General features: G+C 39.5%; 1 protein-coding gene across 1 annotated transcript; it reads left to right on the top strand.

Annotated features, from left to right (window-relative positions):
* The first annotated feature begins 67 nt into the window (after window positions 1-67).
* Window positions 68-21342, top strand: BPGM (bisphosphoglycerate mutase). The gene is made up of 3 exons (XM_039368307.1): window positions 68-194; window positions 9537-10183; window positions 20599-21342. The coding sequence occupies exons 2-3, from the start codon at window positions 9583-9585 to the stop codon at window positions 20778-20780; spliced, it is 783 nt and encodes a 260-aa protein (XP_039224241.1). The 5' UTR covers window positions 68-194; window positions 9537-9582; the 3' UTR covers window positions 20781-21342.
* The last annotated feature ends 3055 nt before the right edge of the window (window positions 21343-24397 follow it).

Here is a 24397-nt window from a genome sequence, read left to right on the forward strand (position 1 = left end):
CGGTGTCCTATGAGTGATAGCTCGCTACTTCAATCAGAGGGCGAATCCGGGAGGCGTTACTAACTCTTCCCCTTCTTTAGCACTCTGTTTGAAGCGGCTAGGAAATATTAGCCGCAGTCTTTGCAGCTCGGGGTGTGTGTGTTATATTTCTGGTGGTTGTTGGATTTTTGCAGACCCAGCTGTGCTGTGTAAAGGTGAATAATGCTTTTTTTTCTCCCCTTTAAAAGTGTTTCTTTTTGCATGCGTGTTTTAATTAAGCCGCAGCAGGGAAGAGATAGAATTGCATCGATAGCTTCACTTTGAAGCGCTTTATTTTCAATCCAATGGGTTCTGCTGTTGGGCTGTTCGTTTTGATGGTGTTTTTAGGGCTCCGGGAAAAAAACGGGCTCCCCGGAATTAGATCTCTGAGAATTGCACGCAGAATAGTAGGATAGGAATCCCCCTTACCCAGCTAGCAGTGGGTGTCCATAGAGCTAGGCAAGGGGAAGGCTGAACCTGGGTGCCCTGGGGAGGATTTGGTGTGTGTTTATGTCATTCTAATTTTGGTTCGGCTATTTTAAAAAGTCATAAACGCAGGGATTTTTTTCACACTGCATTGGAACTGGGAGAAGCCTTTAAAAAGCAAGTTAGAGCGGTAAGATCTTACTGTGGTCACGGCTGAGAATTCTTGGACATGATGTTAGAGATACCTGTGCCATTTCTGTAACCATCTACTGGTACCTTAAAGCTACCAATTACCCTTCCTTCCTGCTTTTAAATCACTCATTTTTTGCCTTCATCCCAAGCTTGATATTAATTTTGTTTTATATATTGTGGGGCACTATATAGGCTCGAGACAAATGGTTTTTCCGGTGGTCCTCATCCAGTGCCTAGCCACATCTTACCCTGTTTAGCTTTTGAGTTGGCCAGATGTTTGCACCTGTTCAGTGTGGAATGAATAATTGTATTAAAATAACACAAAGGGTTTGCTAGTTTTGATTGTGCTGGTCAAACAGCCATGTAGCATACCAATTAAAAATACTTTTCTGTTGCAAGTGAATGTGTCCTAAGTTTGCTTTTCAGATGTAGGAGTTTTATGTTTAAATGAAGGAATGCATACTGGTTAGATTATATGAAAAGTCCTGGTTTATATGCCATGCTGTGCCAGGTTTTCCCAACTTGCTCTCCACTGGTATGTCCTTTAATTCTGGGGGATGTTCAAAATACAATCTATTTGGAGAATGCCAGATTGGGAATGCCTTTGAAGCCATAATATATATTTAGTTTTGACTTAATACTGTGCAAAGTCAATCAATTTAGTTTCTGATTTAGTGGTCTGTATAAATCAAGAATTACTTGCTAGCCCATGGGTAAGTATATTAGCAAGTGCAGTAGCATAATGCATGAATATTGTTACTGAGTTCAATGGGATGTTCTACAAATAAGTATATTTATGCAAAATTCAAAGCAGAGCATTAATACATATCTGCAAGGAAGAATGTTGAAATAGTAATTGCTTTTTGAATCCATTTTGTCTGTGCAATAGTCAACTTAAAACCATTTGCTTAGTGATTGTTCAGTGGCATTGAAAAATGTGACTTACAACCAGTCCTCCTACTTAACGACCACCACAGCAGCCCCATGGTCACATAATCAAAATTTGGGCACTTGGCCATCAGCATATATTTACATTAGTTGCAGTGTCCTAGGGCAGAGGTCCCCAACCTTTTGGGTGCCAGGGACCGGTTCCATGGAGAAAGGTTTTTCTGTGGACCGGAGAGTGCGTGGTTTTGTGTGCTCCCTGCATCCTGCAGATGGGGCTTTGCTTGTTTGTGCGGACCGGTTGCTGGCATGCCGCGTCCCGGTACTGGTCCATGGACCGGGGGTTGGGGACCTTTGTCTTAGGGCCATATGATCACCCTTTATGGCTTTCCCAACTGGCTTCCACCAAGCAAAGTCCATGGGGGATGTCGGATTCACTTAATGATGGCATGATTCATTTAACAACTGCAGTGATTTGCTTAAGAACCAAGAGAAAAAGGGTTATAAAATTGGGCACAACACACTTGCCTATTAATGGAAATTCTGGCCCCAATTGTGATTTTAAGTCAAGGACTACTTGTATGCAGTGAGAAGGCAGATACTCTGTATTTTTCAGTAGTGTAGTTTGGACATGTTTTAAATCATGTCTGGCTTCAAGTATCTGGGTAGAACAAAGATGAAAGTACTGTATACATCTCAAAACTAGGATAATAAGTCAAGAATGTCTCTTAGTCCCACCCCAAATATGCATGTAGTTAGGAAAAAAAACCTAACTGTGTTCTCCACAAGAAACTTAAAATTGCTTTGTTAGCAATGTCTGTACGGATAAAAAACCTTTTTAATTGTCTTTTCTGTACTTTCCATATATGTTTCAGTAGGAGTAGCAGCTCTACTTGCCTTTATCACAAAAGGAACATAGATTCATAAGGCTGGAAGGGACCTTGAAGGTCTTCTAGTCCAACCCTCTACTCAAAGGAAGAAACCTTGGCTTATACCATCCTGGTCAAATGATTGGAAATGATCTTTTTTTAACGTAATTGAAAGCTTGAGAGTTTGGAAGCTATAGTGCAGTGTGGGGTTCAAATTTCATTACTGGGTCCCAAAATCATTGGCTACTCTGACTGTGGCAAATGGGAATTGTAGTTTAAAACATTTTGAAAAGCCCTGGTTGTCAAAGCATTTAGAGTAGTGGTTCTCAACCTGTGGGTCGGGACCCCATTTGGGGTCGAACGACCATTTCACCGGGGTCGCCAAACAAGGCTGTCCGCCATTTCCCCCCCCTTTTCTTTGGCCACGCCCCTGGCACCCGGTGATGTATAAGTGGTTGGGGGTCACCACAACATGGGGAACTGTACTATGGGGTCACGGCATTAGAAAGGTTGAGAACCACTGCTTTAGAGTTCAGGGATTAGGACGGAGAGAGAGGCAGATCCTATTTAAGCCACGGAGTTTGACTTGGCACTAGGTGCCATTTTACTACACTGGGAGTTTCCTTAATTGTGATTTATTGCATGTCAACAAACCATGGTTGACAAACTCAACATTGCTGATTAGGTCAAATAATAAGATATATAGCTATGTTTTTCACGATTGTATCTTGTGGAGGTTAGAGTTTTTTTTCCAGTACAAAGCAAGTGGTTTTGTGAAATAAAATAAAGCTGTCAATAGCATTGTACTGAAAATAACATTAAGAGAAGAAAGGTGTCTATAATTTGATCAAAGGAAAGTCAGTTAACTCTTAAGAGATTTTTCAGTGCAAAATATCTTTCCAGTGGGTATCATTGATAGCATAACAACGTAGGTCTTTATTGATAGGAGTTATGACTCACTGTCACCAGATTTTTCTGGTCTTACACTACACTTGCATCAGCTTTTTGAGACAAAGCCATTTCTTCTAATCAGCTTATACTTTTCCAGTGCATATTCCATCTGTAGAATCATCATTGAAAGAATATTGAAGGTTTTCATTACCTTCTAAAACTAAAATGACATTTATTCTTTATTAAACATTTCAGACAGGCAAAATGCTCCCACCCCTTAAATTCACAAGATGATCACATATTCACAAATGCTTTGGGCTTATATACATACAAACACACAAATGTCGTTTAGACCACACCGTATTTTTTTGACTGAGGTTTTTATAAATGCTGAATCTTGAACTTTTTGTCTGGTTATGCTATATGCCTATGTTTGCAAAGCACTGTTTTTCCTTATGATTGTTTCATAGCTATGATCTGCACAATCCTGGGATAGTGTGGTTACATGAAAGATTTGTAGAGAGGGGCTAAATTTATGCCCCCATACTTTCCAAAACATCATTTGGCCTTTAAATACAAAGCACTACATAACTGTAATAATTACTGAGCAATTGTGCTAAATCCATTGGTCTGGCATTCGCATTCATACATTTTTCATTTGCTTTAGATTCTCTGTATTCACTTATGATCTCCTTTAAATTTCGGATTTCTTTTAATAATTGATTTTACTCTTTGTCCCTCAACTACAGGTAGTCCTTGATTTACAACAGCTCATTTAGTGACTGTTCAAAGTTACAACAGGATTGAAAAAAGTGACGTATGACTGTTTTTCACACTTATGATTGTTGTGGCATACCCATGTCACGTGATCAAAATTCAGACATTTGACAACGGAGTCTCATATTTATGATGATTGCAGGATCCTGGGGTCATGTGATCATCTTTTGCAACCTTCTGATAAACAAAGTCAATGAGGAAACCAGGTTCACTTAACAACTGTGTTACTAAGTTAACAACTGCAGTGATTTACTTAATTATGGCAAGAAGTAAAATGGGGCAAAACTCACTTAACAAACGTCTCACTTAGCAACAGAAATTTTGGGCTCAGTTGTAGTTATAAGTCAAGGACTACCTGTACATAGTTTCTTTCTATTCATTGTTTTCAGCAACTTTTGGTTCTTGGGTTCTTTAATATTTCAGCATTATTTAAACACCTTGATACAGATATTATAGGCATGCTTATGGTAGCCAGTGACAGTCGCAGGTTTAAATCTAGTGATTAACAACTGTGCTTCCCAGGGCTTTTTTTTCTCATAGAATGCCCAGAACGGAGTTCAGGCACCTTTTTTGGATGGAACCTTATAGGGTAGGCAAGGCGGATTGTATGACGTGTGTCAGTTCCATTTTTTTTTAAAGAAAAAAAGCACTGGTGCTTCCTATAATACTTATTGCAAAGATTAATGTATCTGCTTCAAAACAAGCCACCCATAGTTGAGAGTGGAAAAACCATTCTGCCTTCTTTCTGTGTGATTGCTGTGATCTTTTGAGAAGATAGACATGAAGAAGTCCAGGCAGCGTTGTTCAGATAATCAATTCTCATCAGAAATCTATTTGTAACCAGATATGCCTTTGTCAACGGTTGAAGATCTCAGTTTGGTGTAATTTTTGGCTCTATCAAGGGATTGGTTTTGAGAGTAGTTAACAGGAACACTTTGAAGGTAGTTAACAGGAACACTCCTTTTATAATTATTTAATCTTTCAAGTACCCGAACTTTTTCCTGCCAAATTGCCATAGCTCTGCTTTATTCTGAAAATGTGAATGTTTGATTTATGTGTGGCCTTTGGCTGTAATAAATTGACTGAATTCTGAAAATGATGTTTATGGTCTCCCTAATGGATTATTTTGGAATTTGGAACCTTTATGTCCAAAGGGTAGTTTGTTTACCGTGCAATTTTATTTTTATTTTTCCCCTTTATTATGTTGTGTTGTATTTTAGAATACATTATATTGTTTCAATGCAATTATAATTCTACAGTATAAGGTTATTGAGGTTCTATTAATTGGATAACTGAAGAGTATTGAATATAAAGAAAAAGAGATTCTGTCAGTGTTTGTTACAGTTTAGGATGCCCCTATTATAAGCATAAAATGTATTTAACTTTTTCACACAAGGTAGACTATATTAAGAAAAAACTATAGCTTATATTAAGGTAATTGTACAATAGATACGTCAGTCATGAGCTGTTACATAATGTATGTGTTTCTCTCTTTCTCTAGATTAGAATCTAGATAAATATAGATATACTCTGTGTGTGTGTATACATACCGTACATACATACACATAAGATGATCAAAACATATTTATTGAGAGTTAAATACTAAAAAATAATTAAATTAAAGTTTTAAAGCTGATCCCCAGTTTTCCTGAAAAGACCTCACACAAATGCAGTGTCTTCATGACAGCTGTGTGACGGATCTGAATCTCCTAATGTGATTCAGGGTTATGATTGAAGTTCTGAAAGCGTGTTAAAATCTTGTACCACTGGAAGAAATATTTGTAGCTCAGGGTTGACTTGTGGGGCCCTTGGTGCTCTCTGAGCTTTGTTATTTGTTTGCAGACATTTCGTTACCCAATTTGGTAACAGCATCATTGTGTCAACTATATCCTACTTGCTTCAATGTCTGACATGGCAAATGCGCAAATGAAATGCAGGCAATCCTGAACTTACTACCCCTAGCTTAGCAACTGTTCATAGTTACAATGGATCCTCCCTCCTTACAATCTGGTTCCAATGGCCTTGCACTCTTCTGCAGTCAGGTGACAACATTTTGGGTGTTCAACATCCAACCTGCATTTATGATTGTTTTCAGTGACCTGCAGTGATGTGGCTGTGATTTATGACAAAACCTGGTGTTTATTTCCAGTTTTTGGTAAAAATGTCCCATAGCGAACAATGGGTTTGCTTAACAACTACTGCAAAGTGGTCATAAAATTGAGTCTGTCGTGACCTGATTTACAACTGGCATGATTTGTGACAATAACAGGGAGGTTCCATTACGTTCATAAGTCAAGGACTACTTGTATTTGGAACTAGCGAACCTTGCTCCTCTCTAAGTATGTTTTTGCAAAAACATAGAGAGAGGATGCTTTGATAAGTGACTTGTTTAGCCACTTATCTTAATTTTCTGTCTTGTCCATTGGGTTCACCTTAAGTTGGCAAGAGGCACTGGCACTGATAATATGAGAGAGCCAGTTTGGTCTAGTTCAGGGGTCTTCAAACTTGGTTCTTTTATGACTCGTGGACTTCAACTCCTAGAATTCCTGAGCCAGCCATGCTGAGGGGAAAGGGAGAGGTTTCCAAGCTGAGCCATGCTGGCTCAGGAATTCTGGGAGTTGAAGTCCACGAGTCATAAAAGAGCCAAGGTTGCCTACCCCTGGTCTAGCGCAAGGCACCAGGCACAAGAGATTGTGAGTTCAAATCCCGCCTCAGTCATGATCAACTGAGTGACCTTGCCAGTCATTCTCAGTCCAACTCACCTCACAGGTTGTTGGGAAAATAGAAGGAGGAAGGTGTTTTGGATATGTTCGCCCTCTTGAGTTATTTGCAAAAATAATAAGGGCAAGATATAAATAAAATAAATAAAAGGTCACCCAGCTAAATTTTGATCATATGATCAACAGTCTTAAATACAAAGACTGATTGTAAACATTTTTTTCCCCGTGCTATTGTAACTTTGAATGTTTGCTAAATGAATTGAGGACTACCTCAAGTACAGCATTACTTTAAGTAGTACTTAGAATTCCAGTACCTCGATGTAGCATGAGTACAATAAATCGTACACAGTAGTCAAATAGCTTAAAATGCCAACGTCTTATTCTCCAAAGTCTTGTGAAAAAGGTGTGAAAATTATTTGAATTATTTAAATCAGGATCAACAGCATTTTGTGGAAGAGTTGAGTAAATTTGATCAGAGTGCCCTCAATGTATTCTTGTTAATTGATGGATCATCAAGGTAAAATCACAGGGTGTGGGTAATAAATGGGTATTAAAAGATCAAGTGGTTTGATTTTCATTAATACGTGGGAAGAAATTGGAAAGTAGTACATGGGATAGAAAATACCTTGTTCAGTTTGCCATGTTCTATTGTGTCATCTTTTAAAAATATTTTTCATTGATTTATTAAACTTATATGTTGCCCATCTTGCCAAATAGGCTTTTTTTAATTAAGTATTTTTTTTAAAAAAAGTAATCCAAAAAAAGGGTTAAAAAAGCAGAGTACAATGTGAATAAATAGGGACTTTACAATTATCTTCAAAATTAAAGTTATTGAATATATCATAATTATAAATGATTGAGTAACTTACTTTGTTTTATAAAGAGAGTAAATTGCTATTAAGCTCCTTAATATCCCAGTTAACTGTAAGTAATCTGTATTTGGTAGCCTCTGCCAGTTGTTTTCACTTGGGTCCTCCGTCTAGTATAAATGGCCAACTAACCCCAAAGTGACTGTTGATGGGTCCTGAATTGATCTGGCTCTTATCTCTCAGGGATAATTCTTGGTTGATCCATCCTAGCTTATTTGGGAGCATCCAGTCTTGGAAATCAATTAGAATGATATTCTAAACCATGAGCATCCAACCTGGGCTATTTTGTGGACTTCAACTCCCAGAATTCATGGCTGGCTGGGGAATTTGGGGAGTTGAAGTCCATAGGTCTTGACGTTGCCGAGGTTGGACACTCCTGTTCTAGGCTTTCAGGGTTTTTTTTGATGACCTTTGCCAGTGGGAATGGTTAGGTAGAATCAGCTGTGCTCTCTTGTTCCGGTAAATGTGATTTCTCCAAAATTTTGGTTGTTTTTGTCTGCCAGTGTAGCCATTCTTTAAATACAAAGAACATTATTGGAATCATCAGATGCCCCAAAGCAAATAACTAAGTCTGGAGGTGCTTGTTCTTATCTCTGCTACTTCCACTCCTCCTTCATCATCCTATTGCCACATACTGAGAGCTACGAGTATCGATTAATGAATTGCAAACACTATGTATGTATGGAAGGATGTGTCCAGTCTACACCATCAGTGCAGTGTTAAGATGTTAAACAAAATATCAAAAACCAATTACTCTGTTAAGATAACTAAAGCTGGCAGAAGAGGTAGAATGTGGTTTGAGCATAATTAAACATCCCTTCAGTTAAAAGAGAAACTTATTCTCTAAACCAGAGGCGGGGAAATATGGCCTTTTTATGACTTGTGGACTTCAACTCCTAGAATTCCTGAACAGTAGGGGTCCGTAGTTCCTCACCCCTGCTCTAAACGGAAGAGGACCCCATTATCACCTAGGGAAAAATAAGCTGATAGAAAAAGCACACACTGAACTTTTCCGGAGAAGAAACTCCAAAGTCTTGGTGGTCTTGTGGAGTAGATCCTATTCAATTAACTTTTCCCATTTGTTTCACATAATGGAAAACCATGGTTTACAAAAATAAGACTATCAGTCCCTTATCCCCTTTCCTTGTCTTTCCCTATGAAACTGCAAAAAAGAAATTGAAAATTTTATCTTCAGATTTCTGTAGATCACCATTAAAATTATGGTTAGATCCCAGGCAGACTGTAGATGTTCTTAACTATGGTTTTCTGAATTGAGCCAAATTCAAGCCACTATTATTGAGATGGCTCGCCCACAAAGAATGCTAAAGATTGGCCATAGATTGGGTGCTTGGAACTGGAGGCAAAATTGTCCTCTAAACCACATGTGCTGTCGCAAGGAGAGAGTAAAGGCTGCTGTCATTTCATTCAGGCTCAGCCCTGGTTTTCTTTCCAGGAACAGAATCTTAGAGCAAGGTATTAAAATGCACCTTTTTAGGGCAGTATGTTCTGCCTAGTGATTTTTCCATGACTCCAATTAATACTTGCCAAGACTTGTATTGTCCAAGAATACTTACTCAACTTGTCAGTGCACATCTGTCCTAGGGAACTGGCCCAAGATTCTGGATGGTAGGTGAGTTCCCATCCAGTTCACATGTGTCATGGGCTAACCTCGTTAGGTCTTGCGGTTACCTTGGTTGGACTATAAATGAGCTCCAGAACCCAAGGAATCCTCTCCTTGAAGAACCTTTGTGTTTGCAGGGGAAGATCAATCACAGTAACAATTTACCTTGGGCTACTCATGGTGGCCTCCAGAAATTCCAGAGAAGAATTTATGATATCGATTGCTAGTGATTCAAAGCATTTGATTTATTTCTTTTATTTCCATATAGATGTCTTCTCAATAAAACCTGCAGATTCAAGAGAGCTCCACTTACGATGGCCAAGTACAGACTAATCTTGCTGAGACATGGTGAAGGGGCTTGGAACAAGGAGAATCGATTCTGTAGCTGGGTGGACCAGAAACTGAGCGCCGATGGGGTGAAGGAAGCTCAGACCTGTGGGCGGCACCTCAAAATGCTTGGCTTTGAGTTTGACCTTGTGTTTACCTCCATTCTTAGCCGTTCTATTCAGACTGCGTGGCTTGTGCTTCAGGAGATGGGTCAGGAGTGGGTCCCCACTGAATCTTCCTGGAGGCTGAACGAACGACATTATGGGGCGCTGATTGGCCTCAACAGGACAGAGATGGCTTTGAATCATGGTGAGGAGCAAGTGAAAAGATGGAGAAGGAGCTACGACGTCACCCCACCTCCCATCGCTGAGGTCCACCCTTACTATCATGAAATATATAACGATCGCCGGTATCAGTACTGTGATGTGCCAATGGAGAAGCTTCCTAAGGCTGAGAGTTTAAAAGAAGTATTGGATAGACTCCTTCCATACTGGAATGAAAGGATAGCACCAGAGGTCAAGAGAGGGAAGACTGTGTTAATTTCTGCCCATGGGAACAGCACGAGGGCTCTTCTGAAGCATCTGGAAGGTACATTTTAAGGGTGCTGATATTGCTAAGGTGTTTTTTTCCCCCCCCAGAACTGATAAACATGATTGTTTTAAAAATGTATACTTAAGATTTTCTTGGGATATTTGTAGCCAACTCTCTGCGGACCAGCTGATCTTCGGGGTAGAGTCGCGGAGTTTAAAGGCTCTCTGCAGACCAGCTGATTCTTGGGTGATTCGGCTAGTTTCAGAAGAAAAGCCTGTGAGTGCTCTGTTAGCCCTCCGCGGCTCACAAGCTGCCGTAGGAACCGTGGGAGGTTTAAATTTACCCGCGGATCAGCTGGCTAGTGGGAAGCTCTCCTCTTGTGGCTGGAAATCCCTGTGGGAGGGGTGAAATGGAAGGAGAAGGAGGAATGCTTCCCCCTTTTTGCCCAGGGTCACACTTGGTGACCGGCAAATGGCGTCCGCTCTTTGTCCGGCTACCAGCTGGACGCAAGCCAACCTCATGGTTGTGCTGCGATCGGCCGATCAGGCAGCAGAAAGGGACTCAAGACTAGTCGAGACTGGGGAGGGGAGGACTCAAGAGGAGAGGCAGAGCAAAATTGGCCGACTAATCTATGGGCAGAAGACGAGGAAAACCCATCGGTGGATTCTCCATCGTCATGCTGAGAAAAGGCATTCAGGTAAGACCAACGCCCCTTTTCTTGGGATATTTGTATCCAAGGTAGGTTGTATATATGTTCAGTTGGAGTTTTCTGGGCTTAGGAAGATTCATAGTGGAGTAGAGATCATATTATTTGCAGACTTTGTGTCTCAGGGTTTAATGAGGCCTCTTCAATACAGTAGGTTTTTTTTGATATGGATCTCTCTAATGCCAGAAGACCTTGCTTATATTGATGTTATATTGGCTTAATTATTATGCTTTGTCCTCTCTTTCCTGAAAATTTGGGGATTTGTAGAGATGAGAGTCAGGAATCAATTTCCAATTTATCTGTAGCACTTTCAAAAGTGTTGTCTATGGCACATTTACACCTTCAGATACCAATATAAATACTTAGCAATATAGTTTGTAGTTTTTGCCTTGGTGGCAATTGGTTCAAATTAGGCTTTAAGAGAAGGATTGGGTCTGCATGGTTCAAGCCATGGTTTATTTCACTCATCAAGTCAGGGTATCTTAGTTTATATATAAGTTAAGTTGAACCATGATTTACAAAGTGCAGTGGGTTGCATTCAGATACGCTAATCCAAAATCAAACAACACATCTGAATCTAATTGATGTTCACACTTAATCTTCAAATAATCTAATCCTTGTTTTTTTCTCTCCACTGGGATACTCTAAGCTTGGGCATGATTTATTTTTTTGTAAAGAGTATTTTATAATGGTCAAGTGTCAACTCTAAGTAACTTGCCCGACCAACCTATTGTCAAAGTTGGTGAAATTGTAGTTAAAAATACATGGAAGAGACCAGTTGGTCTATTCCTGTTGTATGCCATTTGAGGTGGGGATAGCAAAGAATCATGCCATGGGTAGCATTGGTAATAGATACTTAAGGCTTGCTTAGAAAGGTACAAAAGTTCCAGTGGGCAAGACCTGTCAAAAAATTGGCATATCTGTTATCACCAACCTAGTTCTCACTTTGACTGCTTTTAGTAGTTTTGGACCAATTCCTTAAGCAATGGTTCTTTAAATGGTTTGACCCAATTCCTCCTTTTCATGGCCTTGAATAATGTCATTACCTCCACAAAAGAAGAAAACTCTGAACCTCTTGTTATTTTACAGAAGCATCTCTGTAGTGGAAGTCCCAAACTGGATTCTTAACTCACAAGCAATTACAAATAGCTCCGTTGCCCACCAGGATATGCCCAAATTACTCCCAGATTAAGAACCACTGCTGTAAAGTATAAAGGATTTCATTCTTGTTGTCTATTTAAGGCCTGACTTTAGAGGTGTGTAGCATTCAGATCCAAAGCATCTGGATGGGTGCCCCACTGCATCTGTTGGCTGCTTTGGACTGGGGGGTAAGGCATACATGTTTAGGAGGGTTTATCACCATCCTTTCATTGCTTCTCTAAATTTAATCTCTTGCCCTTCACTAAGAATAAAACTCACAAAGAAGGAGTCACAAGGAGTCTCATTAATCAGGTCGATCATCAAAAAGGTACAGGTAGTCCTTGCCTGATGACGATAATTGAGTCCAAAATTATAGTAGTAAATCATGCTGGTCATTACGCATGTCATTGCCTGAGTGACCTGAATTTCCACATTTTGTGCAGCAGTCATTAAGTGAATGCCACAGGTATTACGTGAACCAATTGCTCATTATGGGTGTTTTTGCTGGAATCTGGAAGTCAATGCCGGAATCTGGCAAAAGAAATGTAAAGGAGTGTGTGTGTCATATGAGCGTGGATGCTGCGAACAGCTATAAATGCACCCAAAATGGAGTCATGTGACTGTTGAAATGGGCAGCTGTTGGAACTTTGGTTTTGTGTTGTGTTAAGTACCTTTTTATATCCCATTGTAATTTTGAATGATTGCTAAGCGAGGACTACCTGCAAAGCAGCCATTCCCAGTCTTTGGGGCACCAGGGCCAGGTTTCACAAATTAGAATTGGTGGGTTCACACATTACTTGGATCCTGTGCTTGTGCAGATGCTCTTGAGTGAACTGATTCCTACTGGGCTATGGCAGTGGTTCTCAACCTGTGGGTCGGGACCCCATTTGGGGTCGAACGACCATTTCACGGGGGTCGCCAAACAGTGCAGTCCGCCATTTTTTTCCCCCTTTTACTTAGCTGTGCTACTCCCTTTCCTTTTATTCTATTGGCTTTTGAAAGCCAATAGAATAGACTCTCTTGAATAGAGTCTAATTTTATTGGCTTTCAGAAGCCAACAGGAATTGTCCAGGCTGTCTCTGCCCTGCTAAGCCCGCCAAAAGTCCCATTCTGCAAACGGTGCTGCACCAGTTGAGTAGTCCTCGACTTATGACCAGTTGAGTAGTCCTCGACTTATGACCAGTTGAGTAGTCCTCGACTTACGACCGGTTGGGGGGGGTCGTGCCATTAAAAAGGTTGAAAACCACTGGACTAGGGACTGGTATTGATCTTTGGCTCAGGGGTTGGGGACTCCTGCTGTAAGGGATTACTGTACAGAGTCTTGGAGGATTTCTAATATATCTAAAACTTTGTTCGCCTACCACTCTTTCCTCTCATTGTTCTTGAAGCCCTATTCTGTAAGCATAGCTTCCAAGAATTTAGGGAAAGATAAGCCTCCATTTTATTCAACTATGGTTGACTTGACCAGTCTCAAATATGTTCAAATCAACTAGTTTAGTTTGTAATGCCTTTCTTATGAATTGAGCAGAAATTCTTTTTTTGATATACTATACATATAGTCTGGAATAAGCCAGACTCTTAGCATTCATTTACCAGCAAATAAATGCTAGTTTTGTCTCCAAATCTCACATGCTTTTATTTGATTCAGGTCATCCCTGGAACCAACTTTTGTTCATCATTCTTACCCCGAGCTAGTAGCATTTTTTTATTTTAGATGAGATTTTTTTTCCCTCCTGAAAAGTAGAACAATAACTGTCGTGTTGTAATTGTAAAACGATTTCTTCAGTGAAGCTTACTTAAATGTGCTGTTTCCCAATATTGGACCAACCTGTCAAATTTTAATTATACAAGCATGTCTTAATCCTCCATGCAGATCTTTGGAATGTTGTAAAGGTGAAAATTGATTAAGAATTACATGAGGCCCCTTGCCACATTTAGGTCAGGTCTTTTATGCTCAAAGTCCTCCATAAATTCATAATCCCTCCCTTCATAAGGTGTCTCAATCCTGGATTATGGTGCTCTTGGGGCTGATGCGTTGCTTAGAAACGAAAGAACCTGTTGCTTAGAAACAGGTTGCTTGCATATTGTCTATATGCCAGTTCTTGTTCTGCTTCTTCAAATTAAATGTGGGTTTAACAAACTAAAAGGGAAGTGTGAATAAACTCCTTAATAAGCTCCTTAAAACATTGAATTGAAGAACTGCTGAGAATCTCAATCTAGATCTGGTGGTCTTCTAGCCATTACTATTATAAGGTAGTCCTCGACTTTCAACAGTTTGTTTAATGACTGTTCAAAGTTACCACAGTATTGAAAAAAATGACGGGTGGCCATTTTTCGCACTTAACGACTGTTGCAGCATCCCCATGGTCACGTGATCAAAATTCAGATGCTTGGCAACTGATTCATATTTATGACAGTTGCAGTATTCCGGGGACATGTGATCCCCTTTTGCGACCTGCTGACAAAGTCAATGGGGAAGCCAGATTCACTTAACAACCGTGTTTACTAATTTAACAGCTGTAGTGATTCACTTAACAACAGTGGCAAAACTCACTTAACAAATGTCTCATTTAGCAACATAAATTTTGGGTTCAGTTGTGGTTGTAAGTTGAGGACTACCTGTATTTGGTCAAGACTGCCAGGATAGGAAGAGCGCATGGGCTCAAACAGACATAATTACTGGTTGATAACTTTCCTCTTTGTTCTGGCCTGGAATTGTATTTTCAATCCGTTTTCTTGCCACTCCAGTTGCTTTGTGTCCAAAGGCAGACCCTGTTCTTCCATTTTAATTAATGTCTTCTGCCTTGGGTGACAGTGGTTTGAAAAGAGAAATAAAATCCCACCTGGTAATGCTGCCAGCCAAATTTTGCTGGAAGCAGATGAATTCCCACGGAAAACGGAGGCGTTCTAGAAAAAAAAGGTTTTTTTTGTTGCTTTAAAATAAATACCGCTTCTTGCTGATCTAAACTATTAATACTTACTATTTGCCTATGATTTCCTGTGCCAATAAGGTTGACCCACTATTTTGAAACGGGGATGGTTCCAGAATGCAATTTTAAATGAAAATTTAAAATTATAGTCTCTTCCAAACACCTTCTTAATGTGCCTTATGGCTTTTGATACAGGAAATATACTGTAGCTATGTCTAAAATATCATATTTACTTATTATTTATATATTGTCCTAATCAAAACACTGCTTTCTAGCCCTATCCTATATCCCTGCTATGATCTGAAAGGGTTTTGCATAACTTTCTGCTTGGGTCTATTCATGACTTTTCTTTTGCTTGGTCACTTGCATTCCATAGAGCAGGGGTCCCCAACCTTGGCGACTTTAAGACTTGTGGACCTCAACTTCCCCATGCTGGCTGGGGAATTCTGGGAGTTGAAGTCCACAGGTCTTAAAGTTGCCAAGGTTGGGGACCCCTGCCATAGAGCATTTGAATTAAAAAACGTGTCCAGTGATGAAGCCAAAAGTCTGGAAAGTTAACCCCTTCATCATGATCTAATAACTCATGTAATAACTTAAACAGAATCTAGGACAGTGGTTTTCAACCTGTGGGTCGGGACCCCATTTGGGGTCGAACGACCATTTCACGGGGGTTGCCAAACAACGCAGTCCGCCATTTTTTCCCCTTTTGCTTAGCCGTGCTACTCCCTTTTATTCTATTGGCTTTTGAAAGCCAATAGAATAGACTCTCTTGAATAGAGTCTAATTCTATTGGCTTTCAAAAGCCAATATGAATTGTCCAGGCTGTCTCTGCCCTGCTGAGCCCACCAAAAGTCCCATTCTGCAAACGGTGCTGCACCAGTTGAGTAGTCCTTGACTTACGACCGGTTGAGTAGTCCTCAACTTACGACCGGTTGGGGGTCACGGCATTAAAAAGTTGAGAACCACTGATCTAGGAATTTGTCTTTCCTGTACGGGTACTCCTTGACTTACGACCATTTGTTTAGTAACCATTTGAAGTTACAGCAGCCCTGAAAAAAATGACTTATGACTAGTTTTCACACGTGATCAAAATTCAGATCCTTAGCAGCTGGCATGTATTTATGACAGTTGCAGTGTCTTGCGGTCATTTGATTGCCATTTGTAACCTGCCCAGCTGGCTTCCCATAAGCATAGTCAAGTTTTGCTTAACAACTGCATGATTCACTTAACAACTTCAGTGGTTTTCTTAAAAACTCTGGTGAAAAAATTCATAAAATGGGGCACAACTCACTTAACTCTCTTGCTTAGCAACGGAAATTTTGGGCTCAGTTGTGGCCATAATTTGAGGGCCTTCTGCATTTTTTTTTCAAATATTTGGTCTCTCAAAGTAATTTAAAATATATGTAAACAAATATATCACTCCTCAAATGATGCTGATTTTGCCATATATTTCTTTCCTCATAAATTGGGAGTTTTAACCATCTGTGTGTCAGTTTTAATGTGAGATTTAAAAAGTGATGCTTTTAGTTAATACAGTTTTATTAATCCATAAACAATTTGAGGAGCAGTTGAAACTGTGATTATTAAAAACATCCACAGAAATAGTACAATAAATAGCAAATATTCAAGATTTTCAGATGGGATGTCCTGAAATCACTGGGCAGAATCATATGACCCTGGGATGCTGCAAACATCACAAATACATTCTAGTTGACAAGCGGCCAAATTTTGATCATGAGATGCTATGAGAGTTGTATGTGTGAAAACTGGTCATAAATCCCTTTTTATCATTGCTGTCATGAATTTGAATGGTTGTTAAAGCAATGGTTGTAAGTCAAGGATTACTTATATATGATTCCTTGTTGCATCTGACTAGTGGTGCTTTATTCAGTTTAGTTGAATAAGTGCTGGGATTATATAATGCAGTGGTTCTCAACCTTTTTAATGCCGCGACCCCCAACCGGTCGTAAGTCGAGGACTACTCAACCGGTCGTAAGTCGAGGACTACTCAACTGGTGCAGCACCATTTGCAGACTGGGACTTTTGGTGGGCTCAGCATGGCAGCGACAACCTGGACAATTCCTATTGGCTTTTGAAAGCCAATAGAATTAGACTCTATTCAAGAGAGTCTATTCTATTGGCTTTCAAAAGCCAATAGAATAAAAGGGAGTAGCACAGCTACGGAAAAGGGGGGGGGGAAATGGCGGACTGCGTTGTTTGGCGACCCCCGTGAAATGGTCGTTCGACCCCAAATGGGGTCCCGACCCACAGGTTGAGAACCATTCATATAATGCAAAGATATCAGTCAGTCAGCCAGACTATCAATCAGAATAGAGCGGACAGGGACCTTGGAGGTCTTCTAGTCTAGCTCCCTGTTCAAGCAGGAGACTCTATACCATTTCAGACAAGTGGCTGTCCAGTCTCTTCTTAAAAATTTCCAGTGATGAAGCACCCACGATTTCTGGAGGCAAAACTGTTCCACTGGTTAATTGTCCTCACTGTTAGGAAGTTTCTCCTTAATTCCAGGTTTCTTCTCTCCTTGATTAGTTTCCATCCATTATTTCTTGTCCTGCCCTCTGGTGCTTTGGAAAATAAATTTACTTGCTCGTCTTTGTGACAGCTTCTCAAATACTGGAATACTGCTATCATGTCATCCCTAGTCATTCTTTTCTCTAGACTAGCCAAACCCAAATTCTGCAACTGTTCTTCATACGTTTTAATCTCCAGGCCTTTAATCATCTAAGTTGCTGTTCTCTGCACTTTTCCAAGGTCTCAACCTCTTTTTTGTAATGTAGATGGATGTAGAAAGGTCAACTAGTTAATGTTACAAGTATTTGAAGTAATTGGACACTGACTTTAGTTGACATTTATGGTTTGCACCAACAGTTCACCACATCCCTAGTGATCACTCATGGAGGTAAGAACAGTTCTAAATCACCCATCTTCCAATCTCTTTCATATTTTGAATCTCCCACTATTTTTTAAACAAATCTGAAAGAAACACTTGTGTAAATGAATGTTTCCCAGATATGTGAGCCTATAACACAGAGGTAGGCAACCTTGGCTCTTTTATGACTCATGGACTTCAACTCCCAGGATTCCTGAGCCAGCATGGCTCAGCTTGGAAACCTCTCCCTTTCCCCTCAGCATGGCTGGCTCAGGAATTCTGGGAGTTGAAGTCCACGAGTCATAAAAGAGCCAAGGTTGTCTACCCCTGCACAAAACTAATATCTTTTGAATATGCTGGATGGATTTGATATGGCTGTAGTTGGGACACATCTGGATCCATATCAAGTTGAAGAACATTTCCTATGTAAAACTCCTGTGATTTTTTTTTTAAAGATTGTGTTACTTTGGGAAAATAAAGATATAGCTGTAACTCCCTCTTCTAAGTGAAAGTACAAATATGACTCACTAAGAAGTTGTACCTGCATCCTATTGTAACAGGAATAATTTGTAATGCCCTTTTAGTTTGCTTTGCACAACAGCGGCTGGCCTACTTTTCCTGATTGGCCAGTGGCCACTTATCATTATGTACTTTTCTATATTATCACTTCTTCAGTGGTCTATAATGCAGTTTTTCCCATGCTGAGTGTCCTCTAAATATGCAGACTGCATTTCCCAGAATTCCTAGCAGTAGCTACTCTAGGAATCCTGGTTGGGGGGGAAAGCTGCTGTGTTGAGTATTATTTATTTCTTTGGGCTACCTAGTAAAGTCACTTTTATAAACAGGAAAGAAATATGTTTCTTGTTGTGAAAGTGATAAACATTCATTTGGCATATGCAGAGTTTGGTGTGTGATATGATGCAAGTTGGCTAAACTAAGATCATAAAATCAATAAAAAATAAGACTCCTGATGACTTTATAGATGTTACTTAAGTTTTCTTTGCAGCAGTTCGGAAGATGATTATCATTGGCTCTTTCCAAATTGTTGAGATCAGGGAGCCGTTAATTAAGATTTTTGCATATCTATGGTATTTGGAAATTAATAATAGCTGAAAACAGGATTTTGATTTATATAGGTAATGGGTTGCTGATAACTTTTATTGATTAATGGGATTTTTATTTAGGAATGTATTCATGAATGAACTTTATTTAGAAATGTATTAATTTGACTATATTATTCTAATTGATAGAGAAGGAAATTTTAAGGAGTATTATTTGAGCTGTACATTTAGGATGTTATTGTATTTAACTGATTACCCTATCTCCACGTTGGTTCTTAAGCTTCTTGGTGCAAAAATGGAAAAATCAATAAAATTGTTTGGAAAAAAAAGATTGTTGCATATCTACAGAGACGAGCAATTTCGGATTCATTTAGTTATTTTTCTTAGCAGTTTTGGAATGCTTAGTGAGAGCAGTTAAGTCTCCTTAAAAAAAATAACTCCATCAATTTTACAGGGTAAGTTGGCTGCTTAAGCATGTTTTTAGTCTTGGATTAAAAAAAAGTTGATCTATTTTGTTATTATTCAATTCCTACGTACTTTGCTCAACCTCCATACGGTCATCCCTCTAGTTTCACTGGACTTTGCTCTCAAGTTGGACTAGCTTGAACAAATTAATGAATTTTACCAGGCTTCCACGCTCTCATAATGCAAACTCATTTTCCAGGCATCTCTGAGAAATTTCCCCATCTACTCAGCTGCCAGCTGGTTTTCCTGCTGCTTGTCCTGTTTAGCATGTCAAATAAAGACGGATGTTTCTCAGCTGTTCTGGGTCTCCTAAACAACTGTTAGCATTTGGGACAAAGTTTGTAACTTTCAGCTGTAACGTGTACGTAGCTTTTGTTGGTACAGGAAGATTAACACAGTTTTTTTTCCCCCCTCTTTCTTTTTCCTCTTTTCACCAAGTTCTGACTCTTAAAGTAGAACCATTGTTGAAAGTCTTATTATTTCTTTGATTCTGTCCTGAAATGTTTGGGCAGAGAAAACTTCTTTAAAGAAAAAGAGGCAGGCATTAAGGACAAGAAGAACCCCAGGGATGCCAGACCAGATGCATTGTCTAGGATTGGAGAAGGGCCATGGAGGGTGTTATGCATCCATAATTCAGGGAACTCAACAACATAAGGCATGATTTATTTTCTTTTAAGGGAAGGTGGTTTAATTTAGGTAGAATATTCGTTGCAACAACTGGTTGCTTTGTTGTGTTTGTGGATATATGCATGTATACATGTGTCTAGGAAGTTGGTAAATACCGAGGCAACACGGTCTCTTGCTTTGTGGACTTAGAAATATCTGGATGGGTCTCTTGAAAACTGGAACCTTGGGTGGGTCCAGCATGAATCTTAGATCCAAGAAGGAAACACATTGGTTAGGTGAGAGATTATCTATGGTGGCTTTGTTTATTTTTTACTTTCTTTACATGTCAAAATGTTTGTTATACGTTGGAGTTGGAGATCAGGCGTTATATAGTTCTGAAGAACAAAAGAAGCTTCTTGGATGAGAAGTGAAACATCTTCAAGGAAACAAAATCCAGTTGCCTTTTGAAAAAGCACCTTTGGGACAACCATGACCCGGATGACTGAGGGTCTCCATAGACATTCATGTGGTTTAATTTAAAACGTTTTAAAATGAAAAGTGCATTTTTTTTTTTTTTGCCAAATCGAAGACCTTCCTGGCATTATATTTCATGAGCTAAAGCTTACCTACAACCAGTGTAAGATAGTGACAGTAACTTTGTTCCTTCTTCCCTGCAGGCATCTCGGATGAGGCTATAGTCAACGTGACTCTTCCCACCGGCGTGCCGGTCCTCCTTGAACTGGATGAAAACCTGCAACCGCTTGGCCAGCACCAATTTCTGGGTGACCAAGAAGCCATACAAGCTGCCATCAAGAAAGTGGAAGATCAAGGGAAGGCCAAACCTATGGCTGAGAAATAAAGACCCCTCACCACCACCTTACCAATGCTTTGCCCATAGCTCTAATGATGTGCAGCAAAATATGGCACGTATTGTGAATTGTTTTATGCCTACTTGCTTAGCTTTCGGTTCTCACCAAGTGTTAGACAAGGGCTGTTAGATTTTAGCAGTTTATCTCTGGAGGTTGGATATCAGATCTTGGTATGCATCACGATGGCAAGTGATTTGATTAGTTGGAACAATAAAATGTTTCTTTGTATGTTTTCCTCAATTTTTCATAGGAGAAAAACCCCTTGTAAGAACCAGATTTCCGCAAATCGGTGACAAGGTACCATTGTGACAAATGAAGATAAAATGGAGAATGTTAAATCTGATTTAATATGGGAGGATTATTAAGGTTTGAAGATCAAAAACCAGTAAATCTTCCCAAAGATGGTCACTTACAGTCTTAACGTGGACTTTTATTTTTTTTTAATCATTGGACAGCCTCTCTTCCATTGGATGACTTATTTGTCAGGGCTCACTTTTATTGTATAGGAGATGTTCAACTAATTTTGAATAAAGCCCTTATTTTTATTTGCTTTGCCTGAATCTTTCTAGTTATTTTTTTTCATGTTGGAGAGGACCATGTAAAAAGAGAAGGCCGTGGTGTTCTAGAAAGCTTGGGAAATGTTGATGTTGTATTCTCAGATTCTCTTTCATTTTTTTTTTAAATGTGTACAGATAGTCCTCGACTTACAATCATTTGTTTAGTGAAAAATACGACTTATGACTGATCTTCACACTTAATGACTTGCAGCATCTCCCCATAGTTGTGTGATCAAAATCTGAGTGCTTGGCAACTGGTATGTATTTACGATGGTTGCAGTGTCCCAGGGTTATAAGGTCACCTTCTGAGACCTTCGCAGCTGGCTTCCTACAAGCAAATTCAGACGGGAACTTGGATTCGCCTAACAGCCATTTGATTCACTAAAGAATTGCAGTGACCAGGTGAACAACTGTGGCTAAAAAGGACATAAAATCAAGTGCAACTCACTTAACTACCCCCTAGCTTAGCAAAGGAAATTCAGGTCTCAATTCTGGTCGTAAGTCGAGGACTACTGGCATCTAAATTTTGCGTTAGAGGTACACGTTGTGCTGCAAATTATACAATGAGAATTCTGATATTTCATTCCTAATTCCAGGCGTTTTCCACTGTGCTATATATCCTGTTCATGTCCTTCTGTAGTTCCGCACTCTTCGTAATAGCTAAATGTGGCAGAATGGTTTTTAAGCCTCCAAGGCCTTTGTGGTGGAATGATTGAGCCCGTTGAATGGAAATCTCCCGCATTTATTCACAAATTGGGGGCCCTGCTGCTCTTCTTCCAAGTAAATGGCCTGGAAATTCTCAATATTGCTACCTATCTTCCAGGGCATCTCACTTGGTGCCCTCTCTAAGCCCAAGGTGTGTGAGAAGTAAACTCACAACTTATGCTGCTTTTCTGGTGATTCAAGTGACAAAAATTTTAAAACGGCAATGATATAAGTACTGCATTCTATTATACAGACCTGATTAATGGTTTCAGCTTGTACTTTCCACCTTGGGAGATAGGCCAATCATTTAAAAATAAATAAATAAATAAAATGTAAAATCTTTTCTTGTAAACTTTAGAATACATAAGAAAGAGAATTACCATTACTTTGACCAAGATCAAAAATTCAAAACAAAACAAAGCAAACAAACAAAAAACAATATTCAGGCAGACCACAAGATGGTGCTGGTCTGCTGCAAATGAATGCTTGTACAGCATAGTATTTTATGAGATAAGAAATGGTACAGTTCATTATTCTGACTACCACAGAATTACAAATAAAATTAACATGCAATTTTAATTGCTCTGATAGAGCAATACAGTAGTAAGAAATTTGACCTAGCCCAATGCACAAGCACTCTCTAAAATAACTAATGTAAATTCCTGTTACATGATTTAACCTTTTTTTTTTAAGTGTCTTCATTTATTTTGGATTTCCTGCTTCCTTGGGATTCTAACAAATTTATTTCAAGTGTGCTAAGATGATGCACACCACCCTATTCCAGCCTTGGTCCAGCCATATCTCCTTCTATTCTTCCTTCTATTCTGCCCTAAATAAAGTGCAATCATATATTATCTTTATAGCCAAGAGAGGGAAAGACTGAAGCAATCCTACTTTTGAGTTCACGCTGTGTATTGAATAGTCTTTAATCTTTTTGCAGAAATGTGAATTCAATGTCTCGCTGGCTGTGAATGCCTGAGTTTATTTTACATACAAGAAAGCTGATTTCACAACAATCTTGCAGTCAGCAAGGTAAATATTTAACTGAATGAAATATGTAGATGTCAGTTCTAAAGATTAAGGCCCCAGGTTACAAAGCCAGAGACCATGAGTTCAAATCCTGCCTTAGCCATGAAAGCCAGCTGGGTGACTTTGGGCCAGTCATTCTCTGTCTAACCCACCTCACAGGGTTGTTGTGGGGAAAATAGGAGGAAGGTATGTTGGATATTTTGCCTTCGTAAATTATTTGTAAAAATAGAAGTAGGATAAAATAAATAAAAACCAAAGCAAAAATAAAAAGGGAAGCAGGAGGAGAGTGACTGGCAGGCTTCACACATTACATTAAGCCATAATTTAATTTAATGTATTGTCTGAATCCACCCTTATAGCTGAATAATTCAGGAGAACTGAGTCATTGCTGGCTGTTTTGGGGAAACATGGCTTATTAAATCATGGGTTGGAATTACAAAAACAAACAAATATGTCAATTCAGTTTAGACCTTTCAGATCTTTGGATAAAGAGTGACTACTTGACTGAGTTGCACTTACCAGGGATATCCTTATATGTGTGTGTGATCTATATATGAATAGTAGTGATCTTTGATAAAATGAGTTACAGTGTCATCCTCCATTGTTTATTTTTTGCCATTGGAAAACATGTCCAACAGTGTCTATAGGAAGGCATTCAGTGGTCTATTATAGCAAATCTCTTGTTTGGCATAACTGGAATACAGCATACAACCTGACAGCATATGTTGTACTCTGAACGTGATGTTCTCTTTATGGAGCCAGCACCTGATCCAGTCAATTGCATTATTTCAAAAATCAGCATCCTTCAGCAAAATCAGGTGAGCCTCTTGCTATTTTCCTGTTCAGCAGCATTAAGGCAGTTGAACAAGTACAGTGATGGAAGAAGATTTTAAGCTGCCAATGCTATAGTGAGATGTCGGAGTTCGGTTGAGAGTAAAAAAGTGTCCCGATAACTTCCTCTGTTCTGAATTAAGGGATGAAATACACAAGTAGGTAAAAACACTTAACAGGTAATGTTTGGTTGCTCAACAGCAAGACACTGGTGAAGCGGGCACAGCAGCACCTGCATTTTCTGCGTCGCATGAGAAAAGCACATCTTCCTTCCCCTGTCTTGACCACTTTCTACAGAGGGACGATTGAGAGCATCTTGTCATACAGCATCACAGTCTGGTTTGGAAGCATCACTGCTTCAGACAGGAAGGCGGTGCAGAGAGTGGTGAGGATGGCTGAAAAGATCATTGGCAGTTCCCTCCCTCCCATCCAGGACATAGCACAGAAGCGCTGCTTGAGCAGGGTCCGCAAGATTGTCTGGGACC

The sequence above is a fragment of the Crotalus tigris genome, unplaced genomic scaffold, assembly GCF_016545835.1.
Source record: "Crotalus tigris isolate CLP2741 ecotype Arizona unplaced genomic scaffold, ASM1654583v1 scf7180000017541.2806704, whole genome shotgun sequence".
Lineage (NCBI taxonomy): Eukaryota > Metazoa > Chordata > Lepidosauria > Squamata > Viperidae > Crotalus > Crotalus tigris.

What these genes read in the sequence shown, in the direction of transcription:
- BPGM (XM_039368307.1), top strand. Translation starts at nt 9,583, where the DNA reads ATGGCCAAGTACAGACTAATCTTGCTGAGACATGGTGAAGGGGCTTGG. An exon ending in TCTTCTGAAGCATCTGGAAG is followed by an intron (nt 10,184 to 20,598) that starts GTACATTTTAAG and finishes TCTTCCCTGCAG; the next exon opens with GCATCTCGGATGAGGCTATA.